Genomic DNA, 17929 nt, shown 5'->3' on the forward strand with positions numbered 1-17929 from the left:
GGGGGGGGGACAAGGGCAGACACTTACTTCTCTTGGGCCATGGGGAGCGCGAGCACCTCGCCGCGTGCGTCCCAGGTCTCTGGCCGCACCCCAGCCCGGTGGCGGGCCCGCCTTGCTTGGTCCGTCAAGGGGAGGCGATCTGATCCCGCCGCGAAGGTTCGTTTCTGCGGAAGAGGAAGCACGGGGCCCGTGCCTCCGTTTTCTTCTCGGGGTGCCCGGCGTCGGACCGCTTCCAAAGTTCTCCCCGCTCCTTTCTCCACTATTGTGGTCTACCGTCTGCTCCGCCGGGTCCACCCATCCAGGAGTGGTGTTGTGTGGACGCGGGGGCCCAGCCTCCAGCATGCGCTCCACTGTGTGTTGCTCTCAGTAGGCCAAGAGTTCCGGGCAGAGTCGAGGCCGATTCTAGTTTCGTTTTCACCTCCACAGTTTCACAACGATATTTGGTGGAAGCTGGGGCCGTTTTCGCCCGGGATTTCTTCCATACGTGGCGAGTACCTTCACAGACCTTCATCTCGAATTTCCACCCAAGGGGGAGGGTCAAAAAACGGGGGCTCATTCCATTTTTCGGGACCTCGGGACAGGAGCTCACGCAGAAGAGGATCTCATCCGCGCACCCCCTGGTGGCCACCAAATATGTCTAAAGTTTGTGAATGACAATGAACACTTTTGAAAATGGAACTTGTAAATGGGTAATCCTGGAAGCACACTAAGCCTGGCACTGTGCGGTCGCTTTTTTTAAAAGTTACAATTACCAGATGAAAATGAATACAGATATATTTCCAGGCAGCCCTACAGATAAGGGGTGTATCAGCAACGTTTACTCCCTAAAAACAAGCAACTATTCCCAGAAAATAGAAATAGGCAGTAAAAACACAACAAAAAATAGTAAACAGACATGAATGAACTTGTGCCCCTGCTTTCACCCAAAACGGCTCCATGGATATATTTGGAGCATGTCCATCTCCTATTCAAGTCCTGCTGTTTGTGCTTGTGTTTTTATATTGATTTCTGTACTTGCACAATGAAAGGAAAGCCACCCATGCCCTTCACTGCTGGATTACCTTAAAGGGGCAGGAGCGTCTATGGTGGAAATGCGGTGAGCCCCTACCTCGCGCATGTGATCTGGTAGTGGTAAACAGGGGATACTCCCCCATTCCACTCTGGGACTCTGCATGACCTGGCTTGTGGCAGGACCCGGCTCACTTGGCTACAACCATCCACCAGCGAGGTCAGGTAGAGACTTCATCACAATGGACATGTTGACTTTACCATTTTCATTTTACTGCAATACTTTCTTTAGTTAGGGGTAAACATTTCAAGTTGCAAGCTACTATCCAGGCATAAAAAGTAATTTGCACGCTCAGATTTCGACATGCACACAGCACACAATAGCTTACTCACTTGCCAATGGTTAGTAGGGAGTACACAATTTAGGTCTGCTTTAGTGAAACCCATTCCCTATACCTCTGCACCAAAGATCACCAATTAAAAGTGGCCATTTTCTTTGGTAGTCTTTAGACCACAACTAGATGAGTTCTCTGGAACGTTACAAAGAATTCCTTAACGCACATTTAAATTATACACTGTAAATATGAAACATTTTGCTTTCCAATACATTTTTCGTGCACTCATAAGTGACCCCCATTGACATACGAGCAGCTATTCTGCAGGGCCCGGAATCCGGTCTTATTTAGGCCCATATATAGTATATTATATGTTGCCACTTAAAAATAAAAGCATCTACCCCCAAAATGGTAAAAGCCCAAACCCTTCTAATGTCCAGGCACACTGTGGAAACAGCATTGCTTACATAGAAAAATCACTCTAAAAGGGTATCAGTGTATATTCTATTAACATTTTAATGTCTTACAAAAAGGTCTATCAAAAAGTACACATTTATTTCAGTTGAACTCGGTTGAGAATTACGACAAATGTCTAATATGCATGAATTATCCCAATGGTTGCCAAAGACAAAATCCAACAGGTTCCCTGCAACAGTGATTAGTAAAAACTGTAAACATATTTTGAATAGTACCATCGAGTGAGCAGCTCTCTCATTTGATGCAAAGATCCCTGGATAACATGTGTAGCTTAACAGTTAAAGGGAGGGTCTCGCGGGCAAGTCAAATGCACAAGAAGACAACTCCCCACAAAAAACATTATGAATTCATACACAAGAGACAAAAATACATATCTGAAGTTTGCTACGAAAATAGGACAAAGTAAATCTGCAATAAATCTGTGCAAAGCTAAAAATACACATCACATTGTACAGCATTCCTCATTCTGACAAGCAATACCGATTTCTTATGGTGCTCTAGATACTGCTGTCTATTATCACATTATTTGCATAAAACACAGCCCAAAAACATTAATAGCTGCCACATTTCAGGCTCATTACTACAATGATGAGCTTGTTACAGGGCTGGTGTCCTATGAGAATTGCAGGTCAGCAGGAAGGCAGTAGTGAAGGTCTGAAGAGCACAGGCGGCACTAGGAACAAACCAGATCGGATTTGATTTGAGGTAATCGTGTGAGAATGTGTGGCAGAGGTGATCCAAGTGGGAACATAGAGAGCAGCCAGGGATGTTCAAGGTAGTGGTGTCTGTAGAGTGCAGTAAATAATACCGAGAGGTCAGGCGGCAGATTAGACTCGAAATTAAATAGCAGCTCTGCCGCCAATGAGTGAGGAACAAGCTTGGATCAAAAGGTATTATCCTTTTCTAGTGGATCAAGGTTCTCCTAGCTTATTGTTTTATTCATGGGTGGTTAGTAATCAACTATGTGTGCATCTACAGGTAAATCAAGGATCAGACCTTCCGTGTTTAGATGGCAGAGCAGCTTCTCTAATGACACATAGCGGCGCAGTGCCCCAACACAGCCCAACATGATAAGTTTGTGCTTGGCACGTGTCACAGCAACATTCAGGCGCCGCCAGTCCTTTAAGAGGTCACCAAGGTGCCCATCTGTATTGCTACGCACAAAAGACACAATAATGACACTCTTGTCCCTGCCTTGGTATCGGTCAACTGTGTTCACTTCCACAGTACTCAGGGCTGGGCCTGTGAATAAGTCTGAAATGATCTTCAGCTGCTGCCTGTAGGGAGCGATGATGCCTATATCACCAGGTTTACAACCGGCTCGAATGAAAAGGGAGGTCAGGAAAAACACTAACTTGGCCTCAGCCATATTGCTGACTCCCCCTTTCTCTGTGGTCTCTGGTGCCGGGACATTTTCAGTGTTCAAGAAATAGACTGCCTTTTTTGGCACCAGTACGTCACTCCACCACGACTTTTCAGAACATCCTGTAAACAACTCCATCTCCAACTTTAGGTTCTCTAGGTTAGGCAGGTTAACAATTGAGGTGGCTACTCTTTCCGATCCACACTCCAGTTTTCCTTCATAGACCATCTTGTTACTGATGGCCATAATTTGGTTGTTCATTCTGTACTGCACTGTCAGCTGCACAACAGCCTCCTTGTTTTTTTCAAGCCTTTTGAACAAGCTTTCACTCATTCCAAGATCTCTTGCTTCAGAGCTGATTACCAGCGGGGGCAACTGCTGGTGGTCGCCAACCAGAACAAAGCGGTTTGCATGAAACAGCGGGCCTATGCAAATTGGTTGACTGATCTGTGATGCTTCATCCACAATACAGAAGTCAAACCTCCTTCGAGTGAAAATTGGATGATTTGCACCCATGCATGTAGTTGCAACTACAGGCTGTCCACTGTAAAGCTCCTCCAATTGCAGCAAGGACTTAATCGATTGAGATCTGCAAACTTCTTCTTCTGTGAACCGCTTCACATCTGGGTGAACTTTCTGAGCTTGTCCCAAGCGCAAAAATCCAACTTTAAACTTGGTCAACTTCAGCAAGATGTTGTCAACGGCTGAGTGTGTGTAACTGGTGAGCAGCACGCTGAAGCCACATGCATAAAGAATGCGGACAAGACTGCAAATGGTTGTGGTTTTTCCTGTCCCGGGCATACCCACAATTAGTGTGTAGTCCTTCGAAAGCAGAACTCTCTTCATGGCTTGCTTTTGGGGCTTGTTAAGGCCCTTCAAGATGTTTGCAACTGTCTCTTTTGCATCATGGGGAAGGACAGAGCTCAGATGTGGGACAAACATAGGCACACGAAAATCAATAATCAAATTGCGCAGCTTTTCACTAGCAATACTATTCTCCATGAGTTTCGAAAGGTTACCTACATGCGTATCTAACCCACCGCCACCTTCATCATGATCGAGTCGAAATACAGTGTCAGTGGGAAGCTTACTTAGATTCCGATCTAGAGTGCAAGAAATATGAATCCTGCTGATCTCGGTAACATACCCAGAAGATAATGCAAGCAAGTTTTTCTCTTGCCCGCTCAAAACAACTCTGTCGCCGATCATCAGATTGCCTTCAGGCAGGCTACCACTTTCACGCTGAAAATAGTGCAGATACTGGTTATCGGAAATGGCTTGGACATGCTTGGTTCGAATAAGATTTGCAATACAGTTGCCATCCTTCTCCCTTTCAATGGCTGGCATGTTCCAAATATTTCTGCGACCTTTTTTACTTTCCTTGCATTGCGCTTCTAGAGAGCACATGAGGTACCAGACGCAGAAGTATTGTAAATGTGCGTTTGTAAGGTGCTGAGTCTCTCTCTCTACAACAGGTTTCATCTCCAATGGAACCTCATTACTTGGAATCTGTTCCTCAACAGCTCTGCTATAAAGGGAACAATTTTGCATTTGTGAGCAATACTTACACGCCTGATGGTCATTGATCACAGGGGGTAAAGCAGCAAGCTGTATTTGCTCGTTTTCTAGATTAGATTTTTTCACTGTATTAAACAAGTAAAATGCCAGCTGGTTTCGCAACTTCAAGAGTTCCCTACGGTCCATGTGATTGGCTGCCACTGGATACATGTTGCCAGACTTGAGGTAAAGAAGAAAGCCTGCTTCTGGATCAGACCTTCTTTCCTGACTTAGAAGTGTATACAGCACCACTTGGCTTCGGTGCTCAATCGAGTTAGACTCCTTGCCAGTTTTAAGCTCCAATGGCATGACCTTAACATCTGTTCTGGATCGTCTGTGGATCTTCACGCCAGCTGTAACATCAATCTTCCCCTTCAGCCCAAACCGGGGCGACCAGATGTTCTCCTCAATGTCTAGAAAGTCTGTTACTTGGACATGACAGGAAGAGTCTTCTTTATTACCATCACTTGACAGCTTCATAACCAACTGACGTGGACGAGCCTGGGCAGATGTGTGTAGGAAGTCATCCGCCCACTTGGTAAACGAAGGCAAGTATTCTTCAACCTCACACATTATTTCTTGTTGGTTCACATTCAACGGGTACATGTTTTTTAGATACTTTGGCCCATTAACTGTTTGAAAAGCAAGTTCTTGTAGCTTGTCAGGAACAAACCCAGAAGCAGTTGCTCTCTGGAAAATGTCATGAAGCATTGTCCCAAGCAACATCTGGCGAGACCCAAGGTCATACACTCTAAATTTCTCACTTAATACGGCTCTGCGCATACATCGAATGCTGTTTGCGATACTTGTTCCCGAAATAAGGAAGTCTGGGTATAGGATAAGAAATCCAGAGTCTCTATCAATTGTCCATACGCTGTTTGAGTGGACTTCTCCTTCGAGATGAATAATGTCCCCTGGCTGTATAGGAAGAGATTCCCAGTCATTCCTTAAAATGCATGTTTCTCTATCATCATATGTCTGGGAAGCTGTAATAGTTAGATGTTTCTCAGACTGCCCTCCATATTTTAGGACTTCTTTTACAGCGAGAACACAGTATCTGTTATTCAGGCCCTTGCAAAGCGGGGTACCTGTGAATGCTACTTTTTTCTGTATTTGGTCAATACATGTGGGTTCTTCTGCATCTGTAAAGCTTTTCTCCATCAGTTCCTCCAGTAGCCATTCTGGGTCGGTCTCCATCCTGTCGCACGCAACTGCTTCTAGGATTTTCAGGCATCAAGCAGGACCAGACATCTCCAAGCGTGCCGTAAAATACCAAAGCCTGGCGACAAAAAACAGCATAGTAAAAAAACAAAAAAGGCCTGCTAACACAAAGTCATAGAAAAGATATGTTAACCGTACAAAAGACATACAGAATGCAGTTATACACAAATGGGACCTATATTAAAAATGTCAACAGGAAAAAAAACGACCAAAATACGTAGCACAAAAAGACAAAAGCAGAGTAATTATTTCCCAAGCTCTTCTCTAAAAACACAGAATAGGCAACTGTATACAACAAAAATGAATAGGGAGGCTTAGTTATTAAAGATCCATACTTTCATTGTTTAAAGAAAAATCTTGCAGTTTGAAGAAGTAGAATGGATCATCAATAAATGGAAATTGTCTGGGTTCTAGATAGCGCTAAGTACTGCATGCAGGTCAATATGGACCTACTCCGTGCCAATTAGCAAGCTCAGAATACAGTAAATGATTATTATTAGCACCCTCAGTGGGTGTGGAAGCCAGGTTTCAAAACCTGGGCTGAATCTAACAATGCAAACCCGAGTTCAGAGATACCCCAGTGGTCTCTGTACCTGCCGCTGCTGTTTTTTCCCCTCCTCCCCTGCCTCCCACGGTGAAATCCAGTCTCTCTCCCCCACAAACCGCCTGCATCCAAATCTCCTTACCTCTTACGGGCTACTCTGCGCAGGCCGCATGGCTGCTTGTTGAAGCAATGGAAAAGGAAGAGGGGCTCTGAGCGGAGCCCCACTTTCCATTTCCATGGCGACGCATGACTCTCCCTAGCTGCTGCTGCGAACAAAGCAGTGTGGCCGGGTTTATATATTTTCTATTGCCATTAGCACCTCAAGGGTTTGCCGCTGGGTGCCAATAGCAATAATCCTGCATTCTGCGGGCTTCACCGGCCCGGTAACAGCGCTGGGAGCCAGCGTTAAGGCCCTCACTTTGCTGGTGCCTGTAACTTGGGCCCCAGGCAGTTATCCTTAAAATGCATGTTGCTCTATCTTCATATGTCTGGGAAGCGATGTTTCTCAGACTGTCCTCCATATTTTAGGACTTCTTTTACAGCGAGAACATAGTATCTGGTATTCAGGCCCTTGCAAAGCGTTGTACCTGTGAATGCTACTTTTTTCTGTATTTGGTCAATACATGTGGGTTCTTCTGCATCTGTAAAGCTCTTCTCCATCAGTTCCTCTAGTAGCCATTCTGGGCCGGTCTCCATCCTGTCGCACGCAACTGCTTTTAGGTTTTTCAGGAATCAAGCAGGACCAGACATCTCCAAGCGTGCCGTAAAATACCAAAGCCTGGCGACAAAAACAGCATAGTAAAAACAAAAACAAAAAAAAAGTCTCTTGACAAAACTGGACTGCTAACAAAAAGTCATAGAAAAGATATGTTAACTGTACAAAAGACATACAGAATGCAGTTATACACAAATATGCCTGCTCAGTCTATAGGTCCTATTAAAAATGTCAACAGGAAAAGACTAACTTAAAACTACCAAAATTTGTAGCACAAAAAGCCAAAAGCAGAGTTATTTCCCAAGCTCTTCTCTAAAAACACAGAATAGGCAACTAAATGAATAGGGAGGCTTAGTTATTAAAGATCCATACTTTCATTGTTTAAAGAAAAATCTTGCTGTTTGAAGAAGTAGAATGGATCATCAATAAATGGAAATTGTCTGGGTTCTAGATAGCGCTAAGTACTGCATGCAGGTCAATATGGACCTACTCCGAGCCAATTAGCACGCTCAGAATACAGTAAATGATTATTATTAGCACCCTCAGTGCGTGTGGACGCCAGGTTTCAAAACCTAGGCTGAATTTAACAATGCAAACCCGAGTTCAGAGATACCCCAGTGGTCTCTGTACCTGCCGCTGCTGTTTCTCCCCTCCTCCCCTGCCTCCTGCGGTGAAATCCAGTCTCTCTCGCCCACAAACCACCTGCATCCAAATCTCCTTACCTCTTAAGGGCTACTCTGCTCAGGCCGCATGGCTGCTTGTTGAAGCCATGGAAACGGAAGAGGGGCTCTGAGCAGAGCCCCACTTTCCATTTCCATGGCTACCCTGACTCTCCCTAGCTGCTGCTGCGAACAAAGCAGTGTGGCCGGGTTTATATATTTTCTATTGCTATTAGCATCTCAGGGGTTTGCCGCTGGGTGCCAATAGCAATAATCCTGCCTTCTGCGGGCTTAATCGGCCCGGTAACAGCGCTCGGAGCCAGCGTTAAGGCCCTCACTTTGCTGGTGCCTGTAACTTGGGCCACAGGCAGTTATCGGCTGGTGAAGCCCGGTACAGCGTGGGATTATTGCTTAAATTATTGTATACTGAACATTCTGGCTTCAGAACGCATTTCTTTACCTTCAATACAGTGTCGTTTCCCAGTAAGTTCTTGTAAAAGGAAATGTAGACTCTAGGAGAATCTTAATTTCACTGCACTTTGATGCAAAAGAAGAAATTACTTTCCTCTGTAGTTTTCTTTCTGATGGATGTTCCCTTTCATGGATTCCTCATCTTTGACATCCATCTCCCAGTGCAGCTGCTCTTCAGACACATTTCCGCCACCAGGTGGCGCATCACAGTGCTCGCTGGACAGGGCATCAGGGTCAATACATATGGAGGCTCTATGCCCCGTGACCTTTGTTCCACCTTTTTACCCTAGCACTCTAGCAATGAGGGACTGCAGAACCAAGGTGTACTAGCTATCCGCCAAGTGGGGCAACGTGAGAGGACATGGAGGAATCTGTGGGATGACAATCCATCAGAAAGAACATTACTAAGGGGCAAGTACATTTTTCTTCCAATCGATTCCTTTGTGCCATAGATTACGCATCTTTGATAGGATGCCACCTAAACCAGAAAATTGAAGGACTACTCTACCAAAATGAGCATTCTGTCCTGACTGAGAAACCAAGCAGTAATGTTTTGAAAACGTGTGCAGCAATTCCCAAGTAGTCGCCTGGCAAATGTCCAGGAAAGGAATGACACTGCAGAGCGGAGGTGGCAGCCAGCCCTCTCGTGGAATGAGCCCCAAGAACTTCAGGCACATTCTTATCAGCCAGATCTTAGGATTCTTAGTTGCTGAGGATGATCCTCCATTACGTGGTCTGTTGGTCATAGCCCCACCAGAACGGCACCAGCATAACCAACAAAAAGCTGGTAATCTCTCCTGATCTTCCTCGTTCGAGAGGCATAGGCCGAGGACCCACACCAGGTCCGGATGACAGAATTGTTCATATACCTTAGAGATGGACGAGGCAGTGGAAAAAAAGACAGGACGACTGATCTTTGAGAAATAGAAATCAGAGACCATCTCTTGGATGAAGGATGGTCTCACTCAACGTCACCTTCCCTTTGGAGTAAACCAAATGGGGACGTTTAACTGACCATGCCTAGAGCTAACTCACTCGTTTAGTGGAAGTGATAGCGACCAGGAAAATCACCTTACGGGTGAGTAATTGTAGACAGGAATGCGGGGGCTCAAACGGTGCGCCTATAAGAAACATCTACACTAAATTCATGTTTGAAGCTGGAACAACAATCTGGCATGAGAGAAACAGATTACGCACTCCCCACAAAAAAAATGCATAACTGTGGGGGATCATGAACAACTAGCACCGCTTTGGGCTTCTCTTGAAAACTAAAATGATAGCAAGACGTCCTTTCAATCCTTATACCTCAACCTATCAGCAGTCAGGCATGAAGGTTCATGATAGCAAGGTTAGGGTGTTGGATCCGTCCTACCGATCGGATGAGTAGATCCACTCTCCGCAGAAGACGCAAGGGACGGCAGATGGACATGCCCAGCAACTGCAGGTACCATGTTCTCCATGTCCAATCCAGTGCAATCAAAAGCATTGTGGAACTGAACTGGCATCACCTACGGAGAACCAGCAGTAAGACGGGGGATCAGCAGGAAAGCATAGAGCAGGTTGAAATCCCACTTGACTGTCAGGACAATCCATAGAGCGCCCAGTGGCGGAAATTCCCTAGAGCAGAACCACTTGCATCTCCTGTTCGCACTGAAAATGAAGAGGTTCGCCTGAGGACTCCCTCCAACAAAAGAACACCTACTTGAGAACCTCTTAACAGATCACACTCAGAGGCCGGAGTCTGTCTGCTGAAAGTATCCACCATGACCTTTTCCATGCCGGCTATATGAGCTGCAGTCAGGGTCATGTTCTCTTGAGCCCAGAATAGTCACTGTGCTTCTCTGCACAGAGGCAAGTAGCCACCACCGAGTTTGCTGAGGTAAAGCATGGCCACTGCATGGTCTGTCAGGGCCAGTACAGTCTTCACCTGTACCAACGGAAGGAAGTGACCAAGGCCATCCTGATCACACCACTCCAGCAAATTGATGCGTGTCTAGCATTCCGATTGAGACCACAGGTCGATCAGCATCAGGCCTTTTAGGTGAGCCCCCCCCCCCCCAACCGTTTAGGAACACATCTGCGACAAGTCAGTTGGGGGTTAAGACTGTCAAAACAAGGCCCTTTTCAGTAGGTTGTCTCTCTGGGACCACCAATCCAGTCTCAGGACACTTTCACTGGGACCTGAAGAAGATCTGAAGTACTTCCCTGAAACTGAGACCGCCGACAACTGAGTGGCAACTGCAGCAAACTCATGCAAAGTTGGGCCTGTGGCACTACAAGAATGCAGGAGGCCATAAAACCAAGCAAGTGCAGAAAAGCGGAGGCTGGAACTTTCTCCTGTGATAGGAGGACATGGACCATATTGGAAATGTTCGCCATTCGATATTCTGGTGGAAAGGCCCTGCCCATGCGAGTGTCCAAGACCGCATCAATGAAATGAAGGGACTCGCTGGAAAAACTTGGGACGTCTTGAAAGTCAGGGAGAAGCCCAAGCTGTGCAATAGGATTCACAGTTCGGTACAAATCTCAGACACCTGGTCTACAGGCGCAAGCTCAGACAAGCCAGTTGGCCAGTTAGGGAAAGAAATGAATGACTTCCTTTCTGCAGCAAACCACAACTACTACCAGCAGCTTGGTGAAAACCCTGGGTGACAAAAACAGACCGAACAGCAGGACCTTGAATCGGTAGTGGCAATGCTGCACTGGAAATCTCAGATACTTCCTGTGCTTTTTGTAGATTTGCACATGGAAGCAAGCACCATGGAGATCTAGCGAGACAAGCCAGTCCTCCAAGTCAAGGGCTTGAAGGATCTTCGCTAGCGTAACCATCTTGAGACGGTCGATGTGCAAACACAGGTTCAGAAGCAACAGATCCAGTATAGAGGCATAAGCTTACGTCTTTATTCTAAATCCAAAAAAATGAAATATAATCTGTTGAGTACCAACCCCTTTCTTGTTCCGAGCGGGTCACCGGAACTATGGTGCCCTTTGCTAGAAGCGGACAGACCTCCTCCAACAGGCAAATTCGGATTGGTCAGGGAATGGTTTGGAGGAAAGGGGAGACAGCATGCCTAATGAACAACATGTAAAGCCCTATGGGGTCAGGTGTGTTAAAAAAAAATCATTCATCGCCGAACTGGGAAATCCTACTTCCCACAGGGGAAGAGTGGTGGAAATCCGTTTCACAGGAACTTCGCACTGTGGGCTGAGGACACCATGAAAGCAGACAAGCCTCCTCTTAGAGCACCTTTGCCTTGACCCTTAGCTGGACAGCACAGCATTGGTTTACTAGAAAGAGCTGGTCTTCTTCCCCTGAGACCATAGGAGATGCAGGGTTAAAAACCACTACCAGTGCTTATGGGGGCCATGTGCTGTTGAACAGCTAGAGAGATTTGGCAAATGCTTTGGAGGACTGGAATTTCTGTGTCCAGGCCTCACTGGAGCCTCTGCAGGGACGCTTCCATGCTATCCTGCACTAGGGCTTCAAAGTCCTCCCTCATACCTCCTACAGAGAGGTGCTCTGTAGCCCCAGAGATGGCAGACCAAAGGTTGAATGAGAATTTGCACATGGCGCAGGAGACGTTGATGGCCTTCAAGCCCAAGCTACCTAACCCTTTTGTTCGTCAGGAGTCAAGTCTTTTACGCGATGTCCAGTGGTAGAGAAGGGAAAGAAGTCATCTTCCTGCTCTCTGTGGCGGCCTAGAGTACTAGCCTCTCAGGGGAAGCATGTGGGGATAAGAAAGACAAGTCAGGTGGAGCCACACTGAGTTTCTTTTCCAATCCAAGTCCACAGTCTACACCAACACCTGTTCGATCACAATTCGAGGACTGGGGCCTCGACTCTCAGGTTTAAAAGGAGGGTCTTTATCAAGAATGTCCATCAGTTGGAGAGAGTCAGATGTTGTCTTCTCGGGGTCCGCTCCGGCACCCTGTTAATAAACCCTGGAACATCCTTTGGTGCCCCCCCTTCCCTCCGCCGTGATACCCTGTTGTAGAGTGTGTTGGGGGAACCGGCCACCACCGTTAGTCCCTGGGCAGTGTCGATCCGGAGAGTGTGTGTACCGGGCGAAGAAGGGTCCCCGGCCACCATCTTGGCACTGTGCAGTGCCAGCCGTAGACAAAGCAACTGAACATCGGGAGGGGGGGGGGGGGAGGAGTCCCTATGGTGCCATCCACTACTTGGTGTGCGGTGCCGGGATGGAGAGGGGGCAGGCTTCCAGACCATATGCAGTGGAGTTGCCGAGTGACAGGAGAGCCGTGGCTGCCGCTAAAGGAAAAGCGCATGGACTGCAAAGGGCGGACAATGCTTAGGGCACGCTGATGACTGCGAGACCCCCATAGAGAGGGGTGAAGGGCCAGGCCTTGTGAGGAGATGGCAAATTGAGGAGGCTGGGGACACCACTGTAGCAGGAGGAGGTGTAATCTGCATGGGCAGACCGCAGAGATGAAGTCGGGAGACTGCAAGGAGGCGGCAGGATCTCCTGCTCCCGTGGCCAGCCCTAGTGAAAGAAAATCAAGAAGCACACCATAGATGAGGAAGGGAGGGAGGTTGGGAGCTGTACAGCGCCCTGTAACTGGGCTTAAGCTACAGAAGGTATTTAAAACGGCTGGCAGCAAGGCAGAGGGGTGGGGGGGTAAGTTCTGTCAAGGAGGTGGTGGGTGGGTGGGGGAGACTTGTTTGGTGGGGTTCTGCTTTTGTACTAGCTACCCCAGCCATAGGCGTCTATAGTTGAGTGTTTAATGTTGGGCATTAGATGCAGCAAGTTTACAGGTGCTATGGGGGATAGGGGGAGATTGGTGGGGGTTAAGGAATGGTTTTTGGTTCACTTTCTTGTTTTACACTACACAGACATGGCACCCACATTCTCAAGGCAGCAGGCACATTCGGATCCTTGTTCAATGTTGTAGGTCACAGGCTGTTGTATATCAGTCTGAAGCTGGTTGAATGAGTTCAACGGAGGATGTGAAGCTGGTATACATGTGCTGGAACGTAAATTGTCTCTGCTGGAACGTAAATTGTCTCTGCAACAAGATCAAGCAGGGTAAAGTGTTACAGGCACTGAACAGCCACAAAACGGTATTTGCGTTCTTGCAGGAACCACATTTGATGGGAACGGGATACATGTTCTTCAAGAGATTAAACTATGCAGTGAATGTGCATGCTGGATTTGGTGCTGGTCTGGAAACACATTCCATTTGCTGCATCTTTGGTGGTCTGTGATGGCAGGGGGAGATAAATGTTGCCAATAGGCTCACTAAAGGGGAAAACTGGGGTTGCTGTGTGTGTGCACGCCTTGCGCCCGCTACAAGTAGATCTCCGTCGGAAGCGTCAAGTACTGTTTGTATAACAGCAGGTGAGCCTATGGCTCGTGGGCAGGGATTGTAATGATGTCATGGACAGTGACCAGGATACTTTCCCAGGTCTGAAGGGGTTAAATCGTGAACACACAAAGCTTAGCTCATTTGTGAATACGATGGGACTGGTGGATGTGTGGCGTGAATTGCACCCACAAGAGACTGGTTATTGCTTTTACTCTGGGGCACATCCCTCCTTGTCCAGAATAGATTACTTTATATGTCCTGTTCAGGGATGTTAATGGCCTACAGCAGATCCCGCTGCCTTGGAAAAATGTATTTATAAATCAAATACAAAAGAAAGAAAATAGATCTTCTGCAGGGAATTATTGGCCAATAACACTAATTTGTGGACAGTAAGATATTTGCATCCCTAATATTGGACAAAAGGGGGAGCAGTGGGCAAGAGAGGAAAGGTGGCTAAATAAGGCCCAAACTGACGTTTGGCGAAATATAGGGACGGATTGTAATGGTTTCCTGATGCATTGTTTATAGTCTATGGCGTGGGGCATAAACTCTTCCCCCCCCAATATATTTGCCTTCTTTGGATTTCTCCACAGCATTTGATTCAAAGGATCGGAATTTATAATGGGAAAAATAATCCAGTTTGGGCATATACATGAGTCGCCTCAAAATCTTAATTCATCTCCATACAGCGACCACGATTCTGGTGAAGCCAAGTAATGAGGGGGCAACGTTAAAGCCTATCAATACGAAATCAGGGTTGCGGCAAAGGTGCATGTTGGCACCCTGCTTATTTAACTTGTATGTGGTCGGTATTGGGTTTGCCTTGGGCAAGGCAGTCTTTGTTACCCAAAAGTGGATGGGATAAAGATACCATAAGCTAATGTACGCTAATGATTTTCTTCTCTTTGAAGAAACACCAATCCTTTTACAGCGATTAATCACAGCGTTTGCTACTTATATGGATGTCCATAAGTAAAAAATTAACCAGCAAAAAAATGAAGGTCATGGAAGATCTGTAAAAAGGATAGGAACTGTAATCATGCCTGGTTTATTGATGAGGAATAATTTGGGGTAATGGACAATCCTAGGTATGTGTGATTTCCTATCCCGGCCCATCCAAATAAGACCATTTATTGAGGATTCGTTTTTAAAACTGATAGCAATCGTGCTCGCTGCCCAAATGGTGAAGATTAGCACTAAATTTGGAAATGTTCGCTTTAGCCTCAGTTTTAAAATATTACTAGCTGTTCCCGGCATAATATACGCCATTCTAGCATATCTTAAAGGTCACTTTTGTCCCCCTTCTGAAATGTCGGAATTACCACTGATTGCTTCCAAGAATAAGGGCGTAGGTCCCTGTGACCTATTAATGGTCACTGACAAGACTAGACTTATGACGACATGGTCTTCTTTTGAATTTGAAAGGCATATTTATATCAGATGGAATGAGAGGTATATGCAGTATAAGAACAGTAGGTAAGTTTAATCCATTAATTACACAGGCCTCTATGATCCATCTTTGTAGACACGTAATTGTCAACTTTGTTCCATTGCAGAGTCCCTGTGATGGCATAAAACTTCATAGTAGCATAATTACAGCACCTACTTTCATTTGTAGCTTGTGAGGAGGCATTTGTTCTACAGCGTTTCGCTATTTAGAGACTGAACCGTTGAGCCAGTAATTAAGGACACTGGAACCGCTGCCGTGCCCTCTGTGAAGAGAAATGGGGGTGGAAAGCAGTAACTTGAAATTATACCAGAGGTGCACTTTGCCATTCGGACAACAGAGGGCAATGCCAACACTGGTGAATTACATCAGCTTTCTATTCGATATATAAAATGATAGCTGTTGAAGTGGAAGGGCACACAGAGGTGCATTTTGCCATTTGGACAGCAGAGGACAACCCAACACTGATTAATTGCATCAACGGAGTACGGAAACATACCTAAGCTTGTGTATATATACATGATACATTACTCACCGTAATCGTATTTCTGATGGTTGTATCTGCTTAAATTCACCTGCTATGCATACACCGACATCTACTGGTTGCAGCAGAGAATTACATTTTTTCGAAACTCAAAAAAGGACGTCGGCAGGGCATGCAAGTAATACTATCCCTAGTGTGACGTCTGCTGTACCCATGTTCCTTCACGCGTCGAAGTCTCTCAGATTGTTTTGTTTCTGACATGAGGTAGCATGAAGTGCAGCCTGAGTACAGATGTAATAAAGCAGATAATAGTAGGTAAAGCCAGAAAGCATTTATGCACCTTCTACTCCACAGGAGAGTAAGGATGGGCGCATGTGAATCTAAGCAGATACAAGCATGAGAAATGCTATTATGGTGAGTAATGTATACTTTCGGAGGCTTGTGGATCTGTTTAGATAACGGCAAATAGATGCTTTAGCGCCAGTTGTCCCACCTGTCTAATCTGCTTTAGAGTGTGGGTCAATGCAGTAATACTGAATAAAAGTATGTATGGAACTCCATGAAGCTGCTTTGCAAATGGCATCTAGAGGGACGTTTGCAATAAAGGCCAAGGTAGCTCCTGTACACCTAGTAGAGTGAGCTCTTGCTGTGAAAGGCAGAGTTTTGTTTGATAAGGAGTAGCAGAGCTGTATGCATTTCACCATCCATCTAGAGATGGTGTTTTTAGAAACGTGATCACCTTCCCTGCCAGGTGCTATGGAGACAAACAGTTGGTTTGTTTTTCTTAGCGGTTTGTTTTGTTTACATAGTAAAGAACCGCCCTCCTTACATTGTGTATGGAGGTTCTTCTCAGCCTAGTTTAAAGGATTTTGAAAAAAAGCGGGCTGTTCAATGGATTGGTTAACATGTAGCTTGGATATGAACTCTTGTGAAAACCTAGGGTGTGTTCTTAGTACCAATTGATCTTTGTAGATAAAAAAGAAAGGGTCTTGCACTGACAAAACTTGTAGCTCACCAACCCTTCTTATGGAGGTGTTGGCTACCAGAAAAGCTGTCTTGTAGGTCAGGTGTTAAAGGCTGGATTTGTGCATAGGCTTGAAGGGAGGACCTATGAGCTTTGAGAGTACCACATTGAGATCCCACCCTGGAGGTGGGTTGGAAATGGGGGTAGGTAAAGTCTCTTTACTTCTTCCATGAAAACCTGAACAGGGACTTTCCACCAGGACACCTTGTTTTGTCAAGTGGTGTATGACGACAGAGCAGATCGGTGAACCTTGATGGAGTTGAATACTAGGTCAGAGTCTAATAAGTGGAGCATGTAGTGAAAAATGTGTGATGGAGTACATTCAATAGGGTTCACATTTTTCGACTGGCACCATATTACAAATATTTTCCATTTGTTGAATTAACAGTGTCCGGTGTTAGTTTATGTGCCTCCTTGAGGATTTCCATACCCCCGCTAGGTAGTTTTAAATGACCAAACTATGACTTCAGAAGCCAAGCTGCCAAGTTCATAGATTGAGGATGTGGGTGTAACGTTGTCCCCCCGTGTTGGGTGAGCATGTTGAAGGGGCACGAAAGCTTGATTGGGTCGCACATCACCAGTTTGAGCAGATGCAGGAACCAAGGTTGCCTCGCCCACATTGGAGCAACATGGATTACAGTTGCTTGTTCCTAGTGCATTTTGTGCACTATTCTGCTCAGGAGCGGTGTCGGTGGAAAAGCGTAATTAAATTTCCCTGACCAGCTCATCCATAGGGCGTTCCCCTTGGATCTGGGTTCGGGAAACCTGGATGCGAAGTCGGGCATTGTGCCTTTTGGCTTGTGGCGAACAAGTCTGAAGGAGGACAGCCCCAGAGGGAAAAGATCTTGTCTAAAATTCCTCTGTTGAGTTGCCACTCGTGTTCTTCGGGTACGAACGTGTTGAGACACTAGGAACATGTTCCGCTTGAGTGCCTACTTCCAAATTTTTGGGCTAGCCTGGAAAGACTTGGACGGTGTGGCTCCCTGCTTATTTATATAAAATATGGCAGTGGTGCTTTCTGTGAGGACTTTAACTGTTTCACCTGTTGGATGCACCTGAAAGGCTTGTAGGGCCTTGAGTACTGCAAGTAGCTCCAAAAGGTTGATGTGATTTTGGGCTGTGATCTGTGTCCACAGGCCATGCGCTGTGTAGTGAAGGTAATGGGCTCCCCATCCGGAGAGTGAGGCGTCTGTTGTAACTATTGCTTGTACTGGAGGATTGTGAAAGGGCTTTCCCTTTAACAGATTTTCCTTTGACCACCTAACGCTTGTACTAGGGTTAGTGAAACAACCACTAGATCGT

At 46.1% G+C, this 17929-nt stretch overlaps 1 protein-coding gene across 3 annotated transcripts in view; it reads right to left on the reverse strand.

Annotated features, from left to right (window-relative positions):
- Positions 1-1841: 1841 nt before the first annotated feature.
- The window catches only part of DNA2 (DNA replication helicase/nuclease 2), a 159584-nt gene continuing 143496 nt past the window's right edge, over positions 1842-17929 (reverse strand). For all 3 annotated transcript variants that reach the window (XM_069644987.1, XM_069644988.1, XM_069644986.1), the window contains 2 exons: positions 7093-7283; positions 1842-6019 (listed from right to left, as the gene is read on the reverse strand). In XM_069644987.1, coding sequence (XP_069501088.1) covers positions 2770-5937 — 3168 coding nt within the window. In that variant the 5' untranslated portion in view covers positions 5938-6019; positions 7093-7283 and the 3' untranslated portion in view covers positions 1842-2769. The remainder of the gene's footprint in view (positions 6020-7092; positions 7284-17929) is intronic.

This window comes from Ambystoma mexicanum, chromosome 2p (genome assembly GCF_040938575.1).
Source record: "Ambystoma mexicanum isolate Mex_15411 chromosome 2p, UKY_AmexF1_1, whole genome shotgun sequence".
NCBI lineage: Eukaryota > Metazoa > Chordata > Amphibia > Caudata > Ambystomatidae > Ambystoma > Ambystoma mexicanum.